General features: G+C 40.5%; 1 protein-coding gene and 2 long non-coding RNA genes across 4 annotated transcripts in view; 2 read left to right on the top strand and 1 right to left on the bottom strand.

The window, feature by feature from the left end:
- The first annotated feature begins 80 nt into the window (after window positions 1–80).
- On the top strand, window positions 81–12,746 carry OIP5 (Opa interacting protein 5). 2 transcript variants are annotated; one of them, XM_082241103.1, is made up of 5 exons: window positions 99–451; window positions 1,742–1,808; window positions 2,783–2,902; window positions 4,119–4,200; window positions 5,974–12,746. In XM_082241103.1, exons 1-5 carry the CDS (start codon window positions 178–180, stop codon window positions 6,130–6,132), a joined length of 702 nt encoding a protein of 233 aa, XP_082097229.1. In that variant the 5' UTR covers window positions 99–177; the 3' UTR covers window positions 6,133–12,746. The 2 variants fall into 2 exon arrangements, with proteins under 2 accessions (XP_082097230.1, XP_082097229.1); XM_082241104.1 differs by lacking the exon at window positions 2,783–2,902 and having other exon boundaries at window positions 81–451.
- Window positions 12,747–15,173: 2,427 nt separating this feature from the next.
- Window positions 15,174–23,123, bottom strand: part of LOC309542585 — an 8,140-nt gene continuing 190 nt past the window's right edge. The window contains exons 2-4 of the long non-coding RNA XR_014224303.1: window positions 17,118–17,224; window positions 16,559–16,626; window positions 15,174–15,628 (exon numbers count right to left, since the gene is read on the bottom strand). This is a non-coding gene — a long non-coding RNA (uncharacterized lncRNA). The remainder of the gene's footprint in view (window positions 15,629–16,558; window positions 16,627–17,117; window positions 17,225–23,123) is intronic.
- LOC309542727 overlaps window positions 20,362–23,123 on the top strand; it is a 23,211-nt gene continuing 20,449 nt past the window's right edge. The window contains exon 1 of the long non-coding RNA XR_014224390.1: window positions 20,362–23,090. This is a non-coding gene — a long non-coding RNA (uncharacterized lncRNA). The remainder of the gene's footprint in view (window positions 23,091–23,123) is intronic.

Genomic DNA, 23,123 nt, shown 5'->3' with positions numbered 1-23,123 from the left:
GCTCCGAGGTAAAACAAAAGCGCCCTTTGGGTTGAAAACGCGATTGGTTGGGGAAAGCTTGAGGAGTAAGAGCGGCACCCAATCGGAGGGGGGAAAGCCTGCTAGCGTCATGAGGGACTGCCCCAATAGGCGCCCCAGGGGGTGGGGACTAGGTTTGAAAAGTTGGCGGGAAGCAACATGGCCGTGCGGCGGCAGCTGGAGCTTTTCTTCCAAGAGCCCCGACTGGGAGGCGTGATCAGGGTGGATCGGGCGGAACCCGGGACGAAGAGCTGCCGCCATGGTCAGCAAAGCGCAAAGCCTCCGGAGAACCCCGGGGAGCGGCTTCCGGGCTCCCGGAGTCTCAGGCTGGAGGACTGCGTGCTTTACCAGTGCCGCGGTTGCCGTTCGGTGCTGGGCGACTCGCTTCATCTCTGCGCCCAGGAGGAGAAGCTCCGCCTTCTCGTTTGCTTCAGTGAGTGGGTCGCACTCTTTTGAGTGTTGGGTTGGCAGCCTCGGAGCGAAAAAGGAAAGGCGCTTTTTTTTCTTTAGAAAAAGAAAAGGCGCGAACTTTCGAGCTACACCGGGCTCTTCATCAATCAGGCTGCACAGATGTTCAACTAAATACACGCAGGATTGTTGTCGCACGTGGCAATGTACACGGGTTATCATTACACCTGTTACATTCGTGTAGGGGTCGTGCGAAGCTCAAAACATGGAATTTAAAAGATTTGAGCCGATGGTCAAACCCACCCCGCCCCCGCCACTTGAAAAATGTTGGTCGTGGCTCATGATTTCTGTGATGTCTTCTGCCAGGTACTGTTTGATTTTGATTGCTTTCATTTCTTATGTTGTATTTTCTTGTAATTCAAACTGAAATGTAATGCATAAGAAATAAAAGCAATAAAAATACATTTAAAAAACAAAAATGATGTAGTTCCATGAGACCTTGCCAGTATTGGCAGCAGTAGATATATATATATATATAGAGTGTGTGTGAGAGAGAGACCCTACAGGGTTAGCCAAGCATGAATGTAGACCGCAGGCCATATATGACACTCTATTTGCCCTTACTCCCACAACCATTCTGAGGCTGAGAAGGCCACATTCACACACTAAACCAATTTAGTGTGATGTGAATAAGCTGTGGAGAGCCTTCTGTTGGGGTGATTCCCGCCTCTTCCCCTCATGTGGCATAGCCACAAGGAGTTCAGAAGCTTTCATTTCCAAACCAATAAACTGGTTAATGTTGTTGTTTAGTCGTGTCCGATTCTTTGTGACCCCATGGACCAGAGCACGCCATCTTAACCAATGTTAATATTAATCTTAACTGATGTTAAATAAATCAACAACAAGCCATGATCTAAATAAAGAATGGTGTGAATTCCAAAGTACAGCATTAATTTCTATCATAACAGGAATCCACTTTTGCAATCTTCAATGAGAGTCCCTTTTCTACTATGATTTCTGAAAGTGACATTTTAAATTTAGATCTTAGCTTGTGTAAAATGCTTCAGTACCAATTTAAATATGCCTGTAATAATATATATTAAACCTAAAGTGCATGTTGCAGTGATTCTAGCACTAGCCATCTCTTATTTTTCAAGCATGAAAATAAATTGTTTCTATGAGATCTATCTGAATAATTTACAGGTGTCTTAACAGGTCCCTGAATAAATATTAAATGAAATAAAGTGTTTGAATGTAATTCATTGATGAATGCTTAGCTTTATTCAATCTGCAAAAGCTCTGCTTCTCTTTTCAGAGGTTACAAATGATGTTGTAGTGGAAGATAACTTGATGGTCTGTATTGAGGGAGACCTCAAAGGATGGTGAGTTGTAGTTTTTTTAATTAAAATGTACTACATCAGATGCTTAGAAGAGCAAGCATATCTTGGAACCCTATGCCACCTTTTTGTTTTATTTGCATGTGACTTGGGGAAGGTGGCTAATGAAATAAATAATACTTTATTTGCCAGACTTGTTTTTTTTAGTACTTTTTCAAAATAAAATGCCTGGCTTAAGTAAATGTTTATTTCATTCCCAATGAGCATCCTTTGTCTCCGAGAAATGGCTCTTTTTGCATCTCTTCTTTCCTTTGTTTCCTGGGGCGGGTATCCTGGGGTCCTAAAAGAGTATAGATAGAGAAAGATCTGGGCAGAGAAGGGTTTCTGCCTTCTCTAGCTTTCTGACTGTGAAAACAATAAGATGTTATGGGAACCAGTGAAAGAAGAAATTCAGAAACATCCTCCTTGTTCCCCACCCCAATTTTCTGCCCTACCAGCTCTGCAGAGCTTTCAATTTGGTTTTTCCTCCACCTTGGATTCTCCCACCGCTGCCCCCATAGGACTTCTTTGTAAATATTTTGGATGAATGCAGCATATTTTGTTTAAGGATGCATATTCTGTAGTAAGGAAACCATGCTGCATTCTTATCACGAGGAATATGTTCATACAGGTTTTTGCAACACCCCTCTCCCCTGTAAATTTGGAAGCTATATACCAAGCTAGGCAAACTCGGCCCTCCAGATGTTTTTGGCCTACAACTCCCATGATCCCTAGCTAGCAGGACCAGTGGTCAGGGATGATGGGAATTGTAGTCCCAAAACATCTGGAGGCCCGAGTTTGCCTATGCCCGCTATCTACTAATGGAAAGATACATACTCTAAATTTGGTTTTTATAACTGAATAATTCTGGATTTTCTAGGGCAAATTCCAAAAATGTTGCTTATGGTGTCTGAAGCCCCTAGTTTGGTCATAAAGCAGATTATGGAATGCTGACTTCACACATGGTCTTTTCTCCCCAGCACCTACAACATGTTGTACTGTCGAGAATGTAAAGCGGGAATAGGTTTCAGACTCTATTGTTCAAAACCTCTGGCTCACCTGCGAGGCTTCTTTTGCCTTTTGAAGGACAACATCATATGGTTAGTGTCCAGATGCATGTTGAACTGATTGGATGGTTAAGTCATACAGATAAACTCCAGTAAAACGAAGGGTAACAAACTGACACATACAAGACATCCTGTATAAGTTTATATATGAAGGTTTCATAAAAAGGCATGCAAAGGATTAAAAAAGGCTTTTCCAAAAGAGATACTGGCTGATGGCATCATTTGTAGACACTATGCTGTGGTAGTTACAGCAGCACAACATGTAGCTAATGTTTGGGCGTACAACTGAAGCAGAATACAACTGAAAATAACTATTCCAATAGTAACACCATGCTGTTATGAGAGCTGATCTAAAACTAATTTTCCAGTGGGAATAAAAGTTTAGGAGATTTATTCAATTAGCCACTGGAAAGTACCATTCATATTTTCTGGATCTTAAGGGTGATTTCACTTAATTGTTCCCCCCCTTTTTTATCCCATCACCTCTACAAAGAGCTCAGGGGACTGCTTCCCTTCCAGTTTAGATTCCCAACAGCCCAGTATTATATGGTTAGTGGGAAGTACAGGTCCAAAGTCACCCAGTGAGCTTCACAGCTGACCTGGGATTTGAATAGCTTTGCTATTATGCTAAACAATGATCATGCAGTCTTGTGTCTTGACTTGTGAATGAGAAACCGTATTGTCACAGCTCAAGACGGTGCTTTTCAGTGGATGACATTTACTTGTTGATTGGCTGCTTAAGTATTACTTCATGATAAGGCATTGACCTTTGAATATGCTGTGTGAAAGGGCTTAAAACTTGGCTATAAAATAGAAGTGATCTATGACCACAAAAGTTTAGCCTACTTGAGGAAGGGACAGGAGAGGCGAGAAGTTATTTTCTTGAAAATAAAATAAGTGTTGTATATTGAATAATTAGGTCCTTCAAAATACATTGTTAAGAATCTGAAATGTACTGCAGTATGAGATTGTGGAAACCTATTAATTTCAGGAGATTATATCACGTTAGGATATAATCATTGAAATCAGGATGCTGGCAAAATACTATTACATGGTTGTTATTATTAATAATCTTCACTTTTGAATATTTAGATTTCTCTTGCTGGAGTAGACATAAAATGTTGAAAAAAGTGAACGCAATATTCTGAAAAATTGCAATATAAGTTATGTTTATCTTCTCCTTTATTCATACATTCCTATGACTGATCAGCTAATTTCAAAATGTATTGTCTTTTAACCTGTTTTTCAGTTACTTGTTAAAAACTAAAACCACAATTGAAGCCTCAATGATGACCTGTCCTCCTGTGAGCCTAAAGGAACAAGTACAGAAAGTAAGTGTTCTTCTGATTTTGTGTTTGTTAACTACTGTTTTCCCCTTCTCACAGGGGAACTGGGCAGATAAAAATGTGACTAATGTACAAAAATATGTACCATTACAAAACATGTTAAGTGCTCTTATCAGCTTTGCAACCCTTGCAACAGAGAGCGTCTTGTGAACTTTTTTAGGCTGCTATCCTAACCCCATTCACCTGGGAGTATAAGGCCCACTAAAATCACCGATTCAGTATGACTTACTTATGAGCAGACATAGATAGAATTGTGCTGATAGTCTTTGACAGGGCAGAATTTGAACCTGGGTTTCTCTTATAGACTGTTGCACAATATACTAAACTGAGGTTTAAAAGGAGTAGTCAGAGCAGTCTTTCAGACATTTATGGAACATAGAAACACAGGCTCTTTTCTAGTAATAATAATGGGCACAAACTGTTTTGAGGCTTGGCAAACCAAAGGCAACCCTCCAAGTCTGTGAAATAGAAAAAATAGCTCCCAGGCACACTTAGCTAACACCGGTTGTTCTTTCAAGCACATGGTTGTATGAAAATAGGATGCTGTAGTTAGTTTCCAGAAAATATTTATACTTTAAACTGGTAAAATATTAACATTTTTCAGTTTAGATTATAAATATTTTCTGGAAACTAACTACAGCATCCTGTTCTCATAAACAAGCTTTTCAAAACAAGCAGTCCATAAAATTGAGCTTAATGCAGTCCTTTGCTCATTTAAACCAAAGAGCACATGAACACATTCGGCAGCCGAATACCAAAGGCAAATATAGTATACTCTACTAATAAGATATTCAGAGAGTGTGTCCTCACTTTATCTGAGACAAATAGGAGCTGTTCCAGCTTGACTTTCCTGTGCCACTCGAGGAAACAGGAGAATTCCTGTGCTATAAAAGAGGAGTCCACAGCGTGGCTTCTTCCTGCATTAATGTTGCCCCAGTTCTGGTAGGAACTGCATTGTGGACTCCTCTCACATATTCTGAGGCTTCTGCCATTACCCAAATGCCAAATGAAATAGCTGCTGCAGTGGATTCTGTGCAGTTGGAGAGGTTTGGAACAGGCCCTGTACAGCTTCATTGTTTCTTTAGATCAAGTGGAACTGTTTAAATCAGGGATGAGCAACCCTTGACCGTGCTAGCAAACAGCTATGGTAGGCCACAGGGGACCTATCTGAGCTTAAATCTTCCCAAGTATGATTGTCAAACTACACAGCTGACAGTACCAGCTTTCATCTGAGGCCAGTGAGGTGGGCTAAAAGGTGAGGAGCAAGTGGAACCAAATTTGCACATGACAAACTGTCTTACACGATTCTTGAAGGATCGGTTGTCAGCATGCTGGGTTCATGCCAATCAAGTTTGGAGAGTTATCATGAAGGAGCGCTCAGCTGCCCTAGTCACTTTCCCAAGATACATGAGAGATACCCTGAACAAGGACTTCTGCTTGTGCACTGGGGTTCCCCCCTCCTTCCCCTGTGCCCTCTATAATTGGGTCAATGGTTGAGAGAACACCCGAAACAGGTAAAGGGGATTGATTCATCTAGCAAGCCAAAATGCTTGACCTGACAGAATAGCCTTGGTGCAATGTTGATTTTCTCCCACACCTTTAACAGAGATGCCTCTCAAATGCATAGCTACAAGGTGTATCGCTGGACTTAAAATATTGGACAATTTTTTGTTTTCACTGACAAAAGATTTGGCTGATATAATTGGTTTTCTGCATCACTTCATTTTATCTAAGCTTGGTGATTATTATTTTTTGTAGTTAAAGGAGAACCTTGTTTTAGCGCACATACGGATAGAACGGTTGATTGAGAAACTCGAAGAAAGAAACCAGCAGAAGTTGATGTCTGATAAGCAGATCTACAAAGCAAGACTACATGGCCAAGCATCTGGGGGAACAAGGAAGAAGTTGAACAACTAACTGGTAGAATTTCTGCAGTCACATATCTGCATTTGGCTGTGATGAACATGAGGTTGTAACTTGTCTTCACACAACCACTGTTTTGGTTGTACAGTATTTGAAAATGGCAGTGTGTCTTTGACTGGCAAATGGATTACACAAAGCATATGAACTGCTATATTTTTATATGTGCACATATAGTTCTGCCTGGATTTTTTTGGAATTGTTGCATCTGTTAATACTATCCTAAACTATACAGTGAATGCATTTGCAGCCTCTGTTTAGAGGAAATGTACAGCTTGTACAGTTTTGTTGGTGGCTTCAATTCAGCATTTTATTTTAAATTTGGCTTGAGACAGTTCCGTCTACCCAGTAACCTGTTGTGTAAACTAAAAGTGTCAATTTAAAAACTATTAAAATTTCATCAAACTTGAATTCTTAACTGTAACACCAGTTGAATTCTATGCTAACAACAGGGTTTTTAAAATGCTGCCTAAACTACCAAAGGTGGAGCATAGGTTAGGAAACTTGTACAGATATGAGGCAGCCTACATAAAGGCTTTTCTGTATCTCTTATTAACTATGAATTGCTTCCTATGAAACATCTCAAAGCAATTTAACAATAAAAACAATTTCAAGTCCAATGTAAGAATGTGCATTCCAGTGCTGTTTAAATGGTGTAGACACAAATTTGACAGAATGGACTGACCGGTTAGCTTATGTTTGATGGCACTACTTTCCTATTCGTTTCACCACCTGATAAGTTTTCAGAAAAAAACTTAAAGCCCTGTACAATGGTACCTCGGGTTAAGTACTTAACTCGTTCCAGAGGGCTGTTCTTAACCTGAAGCACCACTTTAGCTAATGGGGCCTCCCGCTGCACCGCCAGAGCACAATTTCTGTTTTCATCCTGAAGCAAAGTTAACCCGAGGTAATATTTCTGGGTTAGCGGAGTCTGTAACCTGAAGCGTCTGTAACCCGAGGTACCACTGTATTGGGAAGAGGAGGGAGAAGAGGCACTGCAAAACACATGGCAACCAATCACATAATTGTTGAGAAATACATGAGAGTATGAAGTGGCTCAGATGTGCTAAAAAGCTGCTGGGGTTTCACCGCTATCATATAAGCTTGCAATGATTAAACATCTTTCTCCTGCTCCACAATGAAGGCAAACTGAAATATGTGAACCTACATTTCTATCGTTTCAAGAGTTCGTCCTAGAAGAAATGACACAATGGCATTTTAAGTGCATTCTCAGCCCATGCTGCTTTATTGCTAAAAAATTGTATACAGGTGCAGAGTTTCCAGGTTCAGTTTTGAACAATTATTGTTTACAGTGTCAAAAGAATAATTTTAACACCCTCTTTCCCTCCCCAAAAGATGCATAGATATAAAAGCAAGCTGCCTTTTGGAAATCTTCAGATATATACAGGGGTAGATTTGTGGTATTTGTTACATAATTGTGCAATGGGAGTAAATAGTTTGCAGTGGCATATACCTTCCTTGTCTGTTCTGCTTGTTCAAGTGAGTTAACAAAATGTCAGCCTACTTCTAAAATTTATACAATGTTTCTGTACATTTTCCCAGACTCTAGCTTTCACAATCCTTTTATTATGATCAGTTATCCTATGCATTTGCAAAGACAATCTTTTCTTTGCTCTGAAAGAAGAAATTAATTAGCAGAGCCCTAAATCACAACCTACAAGAGGGACAGAGTTTGGGAAAAACAATTCAATGATACAATACTATGGAGTCTTTTCATGTTAACATGAAATCAGAGGGGAAGTCAAACTGATGTCATTACAAGTCTTCACTCACGTCTCCAATATTCATACATCTATTTGGCAGCTACTAATCACTGAGACTGGCAATGCAAAAAATATGGCCTCTATAACAAGCTTAAAATAAATGATTGGGAAAATAACCACTAACATAAAATGCAGATTTGCCATAACAAATCCTTTTTCAGATCTATGAGAAAGCAAACTTTGATATGAAGAAGTGTTTGTAACTTGCTCTGCAGAAACTAGTATAGCCACAATCTAGTTAAGGAACTTTAAACTCAGTGTTTATTTTAAGCAGCACCTTCATATTAGGAAAATAATTTTCTAGTCCAGGTTTAGATACAAGGGCTATGCTTCTACCATCCTCTACTTAATATTTAATATGTATTCGGCATATATATTCTACCATTAAATGCACCCACTTTTTACTTTTTTTGTAACTAAACCAATAATTTTTATGGGGGTGCCATTTACTCTCTTGAATCTAGTTAGCAAGCTCCACTCCTACTTAGCAAGCTTTAACTTGCTTTGTGTCTAAAGCAAAACTTTGCCATTTTCAGATTAGTTATTGTAAGGTATATTAATGCTGGTCTGAAACCAGTTCATCTTGGTATAGCTGCCTAACAGGGTGAGAGATACCTGGCGAGGAGAACCTGTCATTTAAACTCAATACCTGAAGAGTAAGGACTGCTTAATGATTTCATGCACCTAAATTCTCATTTATTTGCAGCCAACAGGTTGTGATCCAGGTTCCTTCCTTCTTGTTACCTGAAAATTCCTACTACATACAACATTTTGCTATTGCCCTATTTGGCGTTCATCTAGTGCCTTCTCTGTACTCTGAAACTCTGCACCTTTTTTATTTGTACAATTGCAGCAGCCAAGAAACCCATCTTACCACCAACCATGCTCATATTATGTAGGCTCAAGGGAACACAATGAACCTGGTAAGAGGTCAAAAGGGCTCATTCTGCTGATTCTTCTTTCAAATACACAGTTTTGGTGTCATGCTTCTCTTATTTGTACATTCTGCCTCCTTTAAAGAGACAGAATGTTCTCTAAAATCAAAATCTGAGAATCAAAGCAGTAAGTTCAAGCTATTGGTATATTAGTTCCTATTGCTTCATTATGTATAAATGCATATATCAATTTACTGGTAATAACTATAACACTAGACATCTTAATCATGCATAATTAGAATACTACCTCCATAAAAGACTTGGTTTGTGAGCCTATGTGCTTGTGCCATTGTCAATTTTCCATGTATGTTTTCCATACTTGAGTTTCACAACCTCATCTGCTTTCCAAGGGTTTGTCAAAGATGGCAGAGGACAGATAAGTTGCAACTATTTAGATGCTAAACTCTGTGGAATGTTCATTGTGCTGTAATTAGGGAAAGTTGACAATTCCATCTAAAACCAACTAGCAAGTGATCAAACTCGAATGCTTTCATCCTGCCCCCCCCTTCAGATAGAACCAATCTCCAGCTCTAAACCTGCTTCCTTCTCATCTAGTTATGTAGGAAATCTTCACCTTGGAGCATTCTCCCCTGCCCCATCACATGACATATTCTCATTCTCTAGTATTTTGTTTTCCACATTCCTGTCATAAGAGTCCTTTCATACAAATGAGTTCTTTGTTCAGCAGAGACCCTATTAAGCTTTTATTCTTGCAGTCTTTGGGGAGCACCACTTAGCTGACCATTCCTCTACATTTCAGGGCAGGGAGAACTCATTGCCTTTCTGTGTACAGGGTGAGGGCATAATCTCCTTGTCCTTCTTCCATCCCCACCCTCAATCTTCAAGTACTTAATAAAGCATGGTACAAAAATTCAGTTCAGCTTAGGCCTCCAAATCCTGTTGCAAAGATCCAACGCTACCACTTGCAAACTTACCATCTATATCCCAGAAGCCTGTTTGGAAAATACATTTATTGGCACCCATGTATTGTGCTGCTCAATAATTACTGTTCTTCAAAGTGCAAAGCAAGAATAAAAGGTCTAAAAGGGAGAAGTCAAGTAAGGGGGATTTTATCATAAAAACTAGTGCACATGTAGAATAGAGACAGACTATTAAAGAAGAGCCCCCTGCAACCATTCATAAAGAATGGCACTAATATACTTAGAATGAAATCCTGTTCTCCACTGATAGAATAAAGGCTGTTAGGAGAATAAATGGAAGCGAGGTGGTGGTGTATACACCATGCATACCCCAAGTGCTGCTTATGTGCCATGAAGAGCCACTTCATAGAAAGATCTTTCCCCTCATTAACTGCTTATGGAAACAAATTTCAGTGCTAAACCTTCAGGAGTTTAAATACCACAGCTACTGAGGTGCAAACTGCTTAAGTGCAATTTGTTGGAGCCGCCTCTCACAGGTGTCCTCCAGTTGTTTTGGATGTGCTGCTGGGGTTGATGGGACCTACAGCACAAAGCATCTGGAGGGCACCAGGCTGGCAAAGGCTGCTCTGGAGAGCAACAGAACCCCTCATTTCTATAGATCTAGGCAGCAAAGCTCTCCATTATGAGGTTATGCAAGATAGCCAAGCATCTTCAAACAGTTAACCACATCCTAAATGTTTCTGACTAAGCACCACAACAGCAAATCCTGCATGTATGAAGCTCACACACTTATCCAGATACCAAGCTAAAAAGCTCATTATTTATTAAATTGGGTAGCAGCAGCACTATGTCAGTCAAGCACCAGTTTTGCAAATTGAAAAGTATCTGCAAACCAGCAACTCAAAATAAATTTAGAGCAAAGCAAGTCCTACTGGTGGCATAGCCGAGATACGCCTTTCGGATTCTGCCAGTTTGCTCAGAATGGTTAACAAAGTGCAAATTTCCTTAGCCCTAGAATCATGTTTGTTTGAAAACAGTAAAAAGTGCCTTGTATATTTTGTGATGTGAACAAAATAGTCACAGGTTTTTGTTGTCTGTTTTTTCACATATAAAGGACAGTCTCCTCAATTCAGATTTCAAACATTATTTTGGAAACCATTAGTAAAGCTCATATTACAGAATGAATATATAGGGGTCGTTCTGTACAGAATATATATCTACTTTTAAAATATGGGCTTCTTCCATCCACTTGAACACGTGGCTGTATTAATCAGACTGATGGTAGATACTGGCTACCCTCTGGCCATATTCTGCTTATGGAAGGCTCTTTAGTACAGTGGAGCCATCAGTGGAAAAAGGGTTGAGGCACTCTTCAGTGATTCCTCCTTCCCACTCAAATCTGACCTGGAGAATTGGTGGGCCCTTTGAACAGTATGGGCAGCTGTTGAGGGAAGGGGAGCTACCCAAAATAGCCTTAATCCCTATTCAAAAGCCTTCTATTGGCAGAAACACACCAGCTGGGATATAACTCCTTGCAATTAAGGAAAACAATAAAGGTAAAGCCTTCAAGTATACATCCCAACCTTGTAGATGAATCTGTTCTACTTCAGCGGAATCCTGTTTAAGGCAGTTACATATTAGGCTTACAGTTTACATGGTCTTACATGCATACTAGGTTAGTGCAAGTTGCATTTTAAAGAGGTATGAACTGCACTCTATAGAGTGGTGAGGGTAAGATTGCCAGGCATACCCATCTAGAATAGAAGCTTCCAAACTCAAAAGTAGCTTTTATAATTAAGAGTGAAACCACGTAACAGGCGTACAAGTTTTTAAAAAATTTTTTAAAGAGAAAAATAACATTTTCAGGAGACACAACACTTGCTAGGTGCTAGGATGCTTTGTACCTTGCCAACATTCCTCAAAAATTTGACACATCTAACCAGCTTTAGGTAATGGCAACAAGTTTCCACAATCAAATCTAAATTGCATGTTTAGGTTGAACCTGGCCCTGTTCACAGTCTCTGAAGAGTTCCCTTTCACACCAGAAGTTCAACTACATGCTATCTATTGACAAGGAGGACAGGGGTTCATCCACTTTCTCATCCACACTGCATCTTTAGCCCATGACCACAACAAGTTTCTGCCCTAGTTGCATCAAATGGGGGGGGGAGCTATGCAGGAGTTTTAAACAGGCTCCTCAATAAAGCATTCAAGTGCCAACTTCCTTTGAGGAATTTCCTAACATTTTAAAGAGAAACTCATCATGTCAGGCAACTCCCTGCAACACAGAGCACCACAAACCTATTTGGTTAGTACCATATATTCTATTATACAATACTTGCTAATGCAAGTAGTTCCTATTACATGCAAACAGTTATTGCTACTAAAGTTCTATTGATTAAGTCATCTTATGGCTTTATTTGCATCAGGGATTCTTTCCCCCTACATACTGTGCTATTTTGCATTCCAGTTTCAGAGGTATTTTTCCATCAATTGATTCTCCCAAGCACTAAAAACTATTTCATTCAATGGGACAGATACATTTCTTTCCAACAGAACCTTGGCTGAGCTCAGGTCCTCACTGCTCATTTGTAAACAACCCACCTTCCCAAATTTCAAGGGAGAATAGGCAGAGACCTTTAAACATAGATCTCTTGTTTTGTGGTTAATTAAATGTTTCCTATGAATTTTTAGCCAATGGTAAACCAAAACCAGAAATATTTTTTTCCTCGCCAAGGTAGCCATTTACAGACAAGACCAAGAAAAAGATGCAGTATCCTCTTTAAGCTACAAGTAGTTGTTTTCTAAAAACAGAATCACAGCAGTCCAGACTACAGGATCTGCACAGAAAAATCAGGTGCCTGAATTGCTGATCTCACTTATTTGAACTAAAAGCAAATTGATAATATAAGCAGGGAGACATCTTAGTGACCCAAATAGTTGTACTGCAATGATTTAAAAAATTTTAAAACAGCAAACTCCTTCAGGTGCTTTCTATGGAAGTAGGAAAATGAGAATCATTTGCTTTCAAAAATGAATACTACCAATCTTGAATAGTAGTAGCAGTGTTATTATTTGTAATTTAGTCATTTTTTCAACTTGATAGATGATGTGCTGCTCTAACATAAGGATACTTATGAGCAAATATGCAACTAGTGGGTAACTGAGTAAGAGTTTATAGGCTCTTCTGAATGGAGAACAGTCATATATGAGGGACATTTTATGAGAACATGTTGTGGCAAAGATTAGCTTTATGCACACTTAAATCTGTGCAACTTCTTAGTCCAAGAGATCAGTGAATTTTCCCATTGCAGCAAAATATTATTTGCTCAAAAAAGGATTTGTTAAGGACTGTTTCAACTGTAGTTTCCTTGAAGTGCACTTCTACCTGCTTACAGATTCAAGATCCATGCACTCCTCATGCTACTGATTTTATTCACCAATATATGCTATCATTGCCTAGAAAGGACACTGCATCCTTAGCCCATAACCATAATCTTGTCAGTTTCTTATGAATTACACCATCAGCCTTGTTAATTTGTCACTCTGAAATTGTAAAAAAAGTACTACTAGGCTCATGCACTGATCCTAACATGGCACTACAGTTTTGCTACAAAGCACTAATGCTTATGGAACTATACACATCTCAAAATGGAAGACATTGGTGATTTTGTTGTTCTCAAACAACTTGTAACATTTTGTCCACAAGTATTAAAATATATTTATATGTATATATTATACTATTGCACGTGCCCGGTATTTGTTTTTCATAAGGGAAAGATTTCCTGCCAACATAAACAGATGCAGATCAAAATGTAAAATAAAAAGATTAAGGCAGTATTGCCTTGACACAGTACTTTTAAGATGCTACAGGAAAAGTACTACAAACGGGTTTCTTGGGCCATGTACAGCACTCGTTTCTCCAAGTTTTTAAACTGAGTCCTCATGTAGTCAGGGGATCTAGAGGGAAAGGGGATGGGGGAGTTGTTCTTTGCTGGAATTTTGTGCAACTGATATGGCCACTTTCTCTTATATCTATCCTGACAATTTAGGGAAACTAAACATTTTCACTCTGTGCCAGCATATTCTTTTACAAATTAAATCTGAGAGAAGTACGTAGGGAAGACAACATAAAGTCTACCGACATAAAAGCAAATCATCACTACACTTGATGTCTTCTGAATTTTCAGTTCCAGAATGAGAGAATGTTTAACTAAGAAGCCTAACCCTATATCTAAAATCCCAATAAATTAAACAGGAATTCCTGTTCAGAAGAACCTAGAAGGAAATCCAGCTACTTTTATTTCTGGATTTCTATTTGAATTAGGATTTAAGTATACTTCAAAGCCAATCTAAATGACAACCATGACAATTTCCCCACAGCAAGCTGACCCAAGTCATAAATATGATTATGTTCAGTAGTTATAAATATTTACCTGTTTGATAATCTTCAATTAAACATCCCATTTAAAAAAAACCTGATTTGAATTAAGGAAAGCATCTGAATAAGCTTTCCTAAGTATTTATGTGAATCTTTTATTATATAAAAGGAACATAAGATTAAGTGATGAGCAAATACCAGTATTTAGCTTGGGATGTTCCTTTCAAAACTATCAAACCAGACATCAAGTAGCACTGAAAATGTTGATAACCAAGACTGACCATTATAACATGCACTCCCATTTTTTTTACCCAGATTGAAAATATTTTGAAGCCATTGGCAGATTTTAAACTCACATTTTCAGTAAGACTGAAGGTGCAGTGCTGAGGGCTTCAGCATAAGGAAGCGGGGGAGACTTTTCTAAAACCAGGAATCAATCTACCCTTGCAAGGTGTGGCTAATAAATCAGCTATTATTCCATGCTAAAGAAAATGTCCTATATGAATCATGTGCAATTGAGACAAAGCATCTTTTGTAAACATGTTAGAAACAGAATTTCCACCTTAACTTTGAGTGACCCACAAAATTAGTGAAGAAGCCCTTTCTGAGCATGTGTTGTCTTTGTTCATCCAACTGGTGGGAAATTTCACATATATTTTACACTATCAGTTGGTGCCTTTGGATAAAAGCTTGGAGAAAGGTATTATTCCTTTTGTTGCTGAATTCCCTAGGAAGACTGAGGATACCATGTAAAACCCATTGCTCCTGGGGTGGTTTCAAGATTTCAACCCCTTGGGAAGGATCTTGCTAGAAAAGCAGCAACTCATAGGATCACCTCTCCTTTCCAGCAATTATGTAAATTTATATATGCAAGTTTTGTTTTTTAATAGTCTACTCAAAACAGTGAACAAAATTACTAAATGCTACTGTGCTTCAACTGCTTCGCATAATGGCATCAAGATGGACACCTATAAATTGGCTACTTTTAAAAGGAGAAAAATTCCAACAGGGCAATTTCGCAAGCTGTTTTTTTTCCTTTTTAAGAAGTTATTCCTCATTTTAAGTACACCTGTATATCCTTTTATTTCTGCACAATATTTTCTTTAAAGGTTTGTGTAACAAGTTTCAAGGATATATCAATTTGCTCGCTTCTCTAAATGCTATGTTGAGAGTAGGCAGTTATTTTACCAAGGTAGTTTGAAAGGGGAAATGCCAATCAAATTAGGGTTATGCCTCTATCTATATGCAAAATCATTTATAGAGTGCAAAAACTCTGAACAAAAAGTTTGCATGTTTCAGTGAAATGTCAGCCATTAATTTCAGTTGCTCTGCAAGGACAGTAGTATTTTTTTCTATAATACAGGCTTTACATCTCCAATTCATGTTAAGGAGTGGAGGAGAAAATAAGCAGTGCTTCTTCATTTTCCCTCATGGAGATAAAGGAAGGAGTTTTCTTCACCAGAAGCAGTCAAAGCTCCTTTAGCAGCCTGTGTTGGGTCGACAGGAAAGGACCTGGAAACATACACACACAAATTAACTAATTAAAAGAGAAAGTAATTTCACTCTAAATTAAGTTGAAACTGACTTCACATATACATTTTATGGGAACCTTGGAACTTTTAAAGATGTGGAGGAATTGTTTTACAGGTGAATTACAGTGCCTGTGACCGCCCCCCCCCCATAGTATTCCAAGCAGTTCTTATTCTGGGGCCCCTCAGGTTTCACACACCAAGAACAGATCTTGATTGCTGTGGCCAATGCTAAATACATTATGAGCAGTGCTAGAAGTTATTATTATGCTAGAAGTCTACCTGGTATATCATTCAAGATGTATGAAATAAACCTATTTCAGGGATAACTGCTAATTAATTCAGATATTGCAATGGAATAAAAAGATTGCCAGAGGAAGAAAACCTCAGAGAATAAACAGAAACTGTGAGCAGTTGGTGAGTGTTTCATCATTTCAATACAGCACACTTAGACTATGAGTTGGTTTCATGTCATGAGGGGAAATGGGAGACCCAGCTTCCTTCCCCCCTTGTCGGATGACTCCAGAGAGGGTTGGCAGACTCATCCTGCTAAGATGGAGAAAGGGGGGAGCACAGAAAGGCAGACTGATGGAAGAAAAAATAAAAGGAAAATCTGGGTTGCCATTCTCTCATGCGTTCATCTAGTGAGAGAGAGTGATAACTGTCAACCTGCAGTCCAGCTGGCAGGAAGTGAATTTGGAGAGACGCTGCTGAGCCCACTTAGGTAACCGAGCAGGGCAGTGTAAACATATCCAAGACTCCACTTCTCCTCCGCTGGAAAAAAGCTTTCAAGTGGGTAGTGGAAAACACCCAGATACTTTTATCCGACTTTATACATTTATAGATTTCTATCCAAGGACCTGAAATAATTTCTGTCAATTCAGCTTAACACCGCCTTTCCATATTTACTTACTGTTGCATAAGACTACTGTAATTTTCTGACTCCTGATTCTTTGACTGCAACCACAAGAATGTTTTCCCCTGGGTAAGAAAAGATTGAGAGCTTTTAAAAATCATACATCAGTCAAGCAATATCATAAAAAGCTAACTTCCATGGGTGGTGTCTTTATTCTGGAAGGGGTTATTTATAGTTATTGGTTTTAGAACTGCATGAGAAGGGAGTTGTCAGCAAAACTACTAAGTTTCTTAGTAAAAACTCCAAATGGTATGCTCTCATCTGAACCAAGAACAGTAAGCCCACAACTTACCTGGGGGTTATGTTCCAGGAATTGTGCCTAAAGCCAAAACCATGTATAGTCAAAACACATTGGGTGCAATTGCCAAAGTCTTTTTTCTTAGATGTGCATCTCCTTTTACTTATTTTTATTATTTTGCCAAGTGGTAAAGCTTAATGCACACTAGTTAAATGTGTGTAAGTTGCAGACTTAATGTATAACATAAACACTATTCCTAGGATGGTAGGCCGCAAACGGCTTTCATATTATCCAAAGAAGGGTTAAACCAACACTTACCTTTTGCTTTATGGCTGCAGAAACTCTTTATCACCAGGAACTCTTGCCTTTGGCTTTCTGATAATTTTCTTATTCTGACTGCCAATCAAGATGGTGCATGCATGGACCTATGGCACACAACAGGAAAGAAACTCAAATTCAGGCCACAGAAAAAAAATGTATCACATGTTCCTCTTTTTATCCTAAGATACTGGGCTTCCTAGTATTGAAAAAAGTCTCCACCCAGGGCTTTTCTTCTAGGAAAAGAGGTGCCGGAACTTGCTGAGCTTTTCTTAGGGGAGTGCCCAGCCAAAGTTGGTGACCATGGGGGGGGGGGGACTCTCTTCTTTGCCCGCTCACTGCACTGCCACTGCGCTAAAGACTGTGCCACTCACAGCCTCAGTTGCTCAACATGGAGTGCAGTGCCACCCGCAGCCTCTGGCACGCAGCCCTGAGCAGCGTGCCCCCGTGCTGCAATGCTACAGAGGTGCCAGAACGTACCAAAGAGGTGCCAGAACCCGTATAAATCATGATGACAATGCACAGCCTGCTAGTATAACAGACAATGTCCTTTCACGATGAGGCATAAATTATCTCATAAATTTTGTCTTAAGGAATAAATAGAAGTGCTCATTGTAATAAATGGGATTACGTAGATGCAATGCTAACTATGCCACAAGAAGCTGACTTGCACACTCCTGTTCTCATCCTGCCCCTGGCAAATGTGACACAACTAGAAGCTTCTAACCATGATTAGTGGCAAACCATGATTTACAACAGTCTCTAAAACCCAACAAGCTATGCACACCACTTCTGAAATGTACAGCATCAGAAAGGTACAGGCGAATCCCAAACGCTTGGGGACATGTGCACAGGAGCTACCAATTGATTTTGCCTTCCTGGTACCTTTCCACTGTTTGCTTGGAGTTACAATTCCTTCTTTGGACCTTGTCTTTATTGCTCCATACAGTGGTAGCGGGCTGTGTACGGCATGAAAGAGCTCTTATCTTCAAGCCAATGCATTTAACATCAGGGTATAATTCATCAAGATCACATTTGCCTAGCCTTCACTGAGCAGTCAGAAATGCAATACTCAAATGAATGCATTTTTCATTCAGAGCCTCTGCATTTCTTCAACAGCTTATAACAGTGCAGTCATAACTAAAGAAGCACAAAGGGTTACATTTCCCTCCAATTACTATCTAATCAAGTAATATGCAATTCTTGGGGAAAGAATGGAGTGTTTCAAATAGAGAAGATCAGAAAATCTGCAATTTCTAATTAAATTTCAAAGGGAAGGACTACACTCGGGTCCTAAGAATGCAAAGCTGACAAGTCTAGCAGTAGAATGATGGATCACCTGTGAGCAGGGGTGCTCATCATACAATTAAACACACACATACAACACACAAACAGCAGCATTCTGGTGCTTATTCACTTTCTGCAATACACAATATTTTTAAAGGCAAAGAAGTGTGAGCACCTTTAGAAATTTCTAGCCATTTAAGATGGTCTTTAAATTCTCATAGCATCTTGCACTCTGAAATTTCATTTTAAAAATAAAACCGCATTAACTACTCAAGAAATTTTTAAAGCATATTTAAATTCTCTGACAATTCTCATGATAAATTACAGTAACTGAAATGCTGAGCTACTTAACTAATAAGAAAGTAGGAAGGGGAGAGTGGGAGAACGTGGCTGCTATACGTACTACTTTCAGTTCTAGTCACCTCTCCACATATCTGAGAGTATTTTCATAACAAAATAATGCAAGATTTTCCAGTGACATGATGGAATTATACCCAACTCACATGAAAACCCATGGAAGGTGAAGATGCAAGTCAAGGTATTGAAACTGTAATGCAAGGTTTAAAAACAGGTTTGTGTTTTTGAAATCACTGCTACATTCACAAAGCAGGTTGTCTACTCACCCAATTAATAATATAAATCCCCTTCACCCTGAACAGCAACACTGAAATGTTTAATGTATTAATACATTATCATGATGCTAACATGGCATTATGTAAAGCTTGGAGGAAGGGGGTGCCCAGGACTATTTTGTGATGCAAATCAATTTCCCAGAACAGTGCTTCTTCATTTACAGAATTTTGTCATCAATAAGACTAAGGCCAAAAAAGAATCTGAAGCTTTATCTCCCTACTCCATTCAGCAAAATATAAACTGGAAGCTATGTTTTAAAATAATCACTTTGCACTGAGCAGAGCAGGGGAATAGGACACAGTTTAGTCAGCAGCTATAATGATTCTAGTACCAAGCAGTTTTATTCTGCTTTCTTAAAATAGTAAATAAAACCAATGAAGTGAATGATAGTAAAATGTAATTACTTATAACAGGTACTTTGGCAGTACTCAACAGTAAAGGGCTGTTATAGAAATTGTAATTTCTGTACTTCATCTAATTTAAAGCAAGATCTAATAATGGAACAGCACCGCTGAGACTCAAGTGCAATGGCTGCAATATCAGTACAACGTAATACTCCATTCCTCTAGATTCAGGTAGGTAACTGTGTTGGTCTGACGCACTCAAAATATATATAAAAAAATTGTCCAGTAGCACCTTAGAGACCAACTAAGTTTGTTCTTGGTATAAGCTTTCATGTGCATGCACACTTCTTCAGATACCTGTTCAAAGATTGTATTTTCCTCAGAAAGTTTGTGGTGTCACTTATGTAGCTAGGATCACTGATGGCATACAGTTTCAGAACAGAGTCCATATATCCAGAAGTGTGCATGCACATGAAAGCTTATACCAAGAACAAACCCAGTTGGTCTCTAAGGTGCTACTGGACAATACATACATATATATAAGCAAAACAAAAACCTTGGGAGCAATTGAAGCAACCACAGGGTTTCCGAGCCACCAAGTTTCTCCCAGTCTTTCAACTCAAGTTCATTCAGTGGTCCTTTGTTGTGGCGACAATTACAGAAATCCCACCTGTTCTTTTTCTGCCCAATTTCCTTGTTCAGAGAAAGGTGCTGAGGCCCCTGAGAACTCAAACTGGAGGAACAATAATGGCAGGGAAACTGGCCATTGAGAGAGGATGGGCAATTAATATTGGTGGTGGCTTTCATCACTGCTCAAGTGATAAAGGTGGAGGGTTTTGTGCATATGCTGATATCTCATTGGCTCTAAAGATGACGAGTGAGACCTCGTCGAAACGTCGCCCAGACACCCCTACTCTTACACGGGAAGACACCCGAAGATACCAAAACCTGCATATATATATATATATATATATATATATATGTATGTATATGTATATATGTATATATCGTAATATCCCAATTGCCTTGGATCAAGGCCCAATCTCAACACAGCAACCACCAGCTCTGCAAAATGGTGTCTGTGTCATGCCAGCAAAGATGACAAGAAGATGGAGATAGACTTAGGAAGAGATCAGCAGTTTTAGAATTTTAGTCCCATTGGTGTCAGAAAGGCCATAAAAATGCATTGCTTTGCTTTATAAAATGAATTAGCAATTATCTATCAAATAAGGCAGTTTCAAAGCTGGAATTAATTTTTTCCAGGGGAAATGTCTATATCACTAACACCCAGGTTTTTGGGTTGCCAAAATAACAGTTTTTAGTGCTTTCATCTTTTCCATGTATTTCCCAGTGTCCTTGCCAGAAGCTGGGGTGTGTATTTGTGTTGAGTGCTGGAGCCCAAGGTGACACCCAAATCCAGGCACCCCAGAGCACAGTGCGGACCAGGGCTGTGCTTGCAGGGTGCCAAGCTGCTGCATCCCCCACAGCCGCCGGAGGGCAGCTGAGAAGGATGCAACTGGCACGAGCTGGCCCCACGAGCAGTGCTGGGCCCACAGCGAACCTGAGCCATGGTGTCTTGGGCGCCTGCAGACACCATGACGCCCCAAAAAGCACTGTGGGACTGGCCTCTGCCCACTGCCTCCCTCTCAATTACCCTCCAGCTGAGGGGGAAGCATTGGGCAGACTTCCTGCAGGCTCTGCGCTGCTTGAAAGAGCAACGCGGGCCTGCAGGACGCCTGAGCAGAACGTAACACCTCAGGCGCTGGGATTCTGGCTTTGTGCCCTGCTCGCCCTGCTCGCATGGTGCCCAAGTGGCTAGCTATGCCACTGGCCTGAAGGCACTTGGGGGACATTCAAACAGTGGCACCCAACTGGCTACTCTCCCCATCCACCCTTCTCTTGGGAAAGGCAGGTGGAGTACATTGTGCACCACTGTGTGAAAGGCTTGCAAGCCTTGACCACATTACCCTCAGGCCCTTCCCTTGGGAGGGTGCTTGATTTGTTGCTTGAAGGTTTGGGACATTTTCAAGCAGTGACAGCAACCTGGCATTCTTTCCACTAGTTCTTCCCTTGGGAAAGGCTTGAAAGGGGCTTGGCTCATAGAAAAGTGGGCTGGCAACTACAGTTTTTGACTCTGCCAGTAAAGCTCGCCAAAAATGATAGACCCTTACTTGGGGCAGTTTGAATTAGACCTCCATTTCTTCACATCTGTCTCTTTTCCATTCAAAGACATTTTGGCAGCTGTATAAATAGAATCTCCTAAGTATGCAATTAAAAAATATATATTTCTGCAGTATCTGCTTCAATAAGATGCAGCTGCTCTTTGTCTATATAGCAATTGATACAGTGCATACAAATTAATGCATTCAAAATGCACTCCAGCCATCTGCTGAAGCTCACCAGCAATTCTACATAAGATCTGCCAGCTTGTTCATAGTGTATGTTTCAATGTTTTTTCCCAAAGCTAGTCATAATTTATTTCTTCATTGCAGATGGGCTCCTATTTCTTGACTTCTTTAAGAAAACAGCTGATCTGTCATTCTTGCTTGTATGTGTTACTTATTAAACACAGAATTGTAAGAAGCAAATAAGACCCGGGGTTGTTTTTCTTTTTTAAAAAGCAAAATTCACAGAAAAAGTAAACAATAATGGAAAGAAATATGTCCACTTATAAGAGTATGGAAACAGGACAGCGAAAGCCTTCCTGATCCCCACAAAAACATATGGCTTGTTCTATTTCTGATACACACAGGCACATGAAAGCTGTGAAGTGCAAGACAAGGGAAAATGGGAGCTGAATCAACAAGAGATACAGCTCTCACAGAAGCCAACTCCTGGGGGCTTCGGACCCCACAATAAAATATTTGAGGGGGCCGGGGCCCCACAAAGTTGACGAGCATCGCCATTCAAATAGCATGTGGGAAATGCGTCATGTGATCGATTATGTGGGGTGGGGCTTACCTGGTCCCCACGATATTTTATTCAAGTTGGCACCCCTGTCAGCTCAAGAAAGAAAAGGGGACACATAATCGGCCCTGCGCAGTAACGCTGACTAGAGGCCGGGCTAGTCGGCTGCAGGCACGACGAACTCCAGCCTTCCCTTGAAAAGCACAGGAGCTACAGAGGACCCCCCTGGAAAATGCGCACCGACCCCCAACCCACTTCTCAACACTGGAAAGAAGGCAGGAGATGGTTTCGCCACTGGGATGTCCAGTGAGGCCCAAGTACCCGCAGCAATGCCTCGCCAACCCCACCCGCTCGAGAACTAGAGAGGCGGTGCACAGCCTTGGCCGCTGCACAGCGTCGGGTGCCTGGAGCACCTCGCCCGTGCAGGGCCTCACCAGCAAGCCGTCGCTCCCTGCCAGCTTTGGGGAGGTAGGAGAAGGGGAAAGGAGGGGGTGGCCCTGGCTTGGCCACCGAGGCCACGCAGCGATTCTCGACCCCCTTGTTCCAGGCGTAGCCCGCTTACAAGTTTGCGGCTCTGGAGGCAGAGAAAAGCGAGCTGCTCCCACCCTCACAAACCCCGGACGAGGAGGAGGAAGGAGGCCCCTTATGAGGTAAAAGGCCAGAACTGAGGTAATAAGAATACGCTCCGGACCCCAGAACTTGTCTCTCTCCAGCGACACAGAACCGGGACAGGCACGTAGAGAGAGAGCAGGTTCCGACCGGCTCAACGGACGGGCTTCGCCAAGTGAGCTCCAGGCTCCAGGTTGGTTTTTTCGGTCCAGCGGGCCCTGGTGCC

This window comes from Podarcis vaucheri (genome assembly GCF_965113315.1).
Source record: "Podarcis vaucheri genome assembly, chromosome: 1".
NCBI lineage: Eukaryota > Metazoa > Chordata > Lepidosauria > Squamata > Lacertidae > Podarcis > Podarcis vaucheri.
Note: the sequence above shows the minus strand (reverse complement) of the source record. Positions and strands in the feature narration are given on the sequence as shown.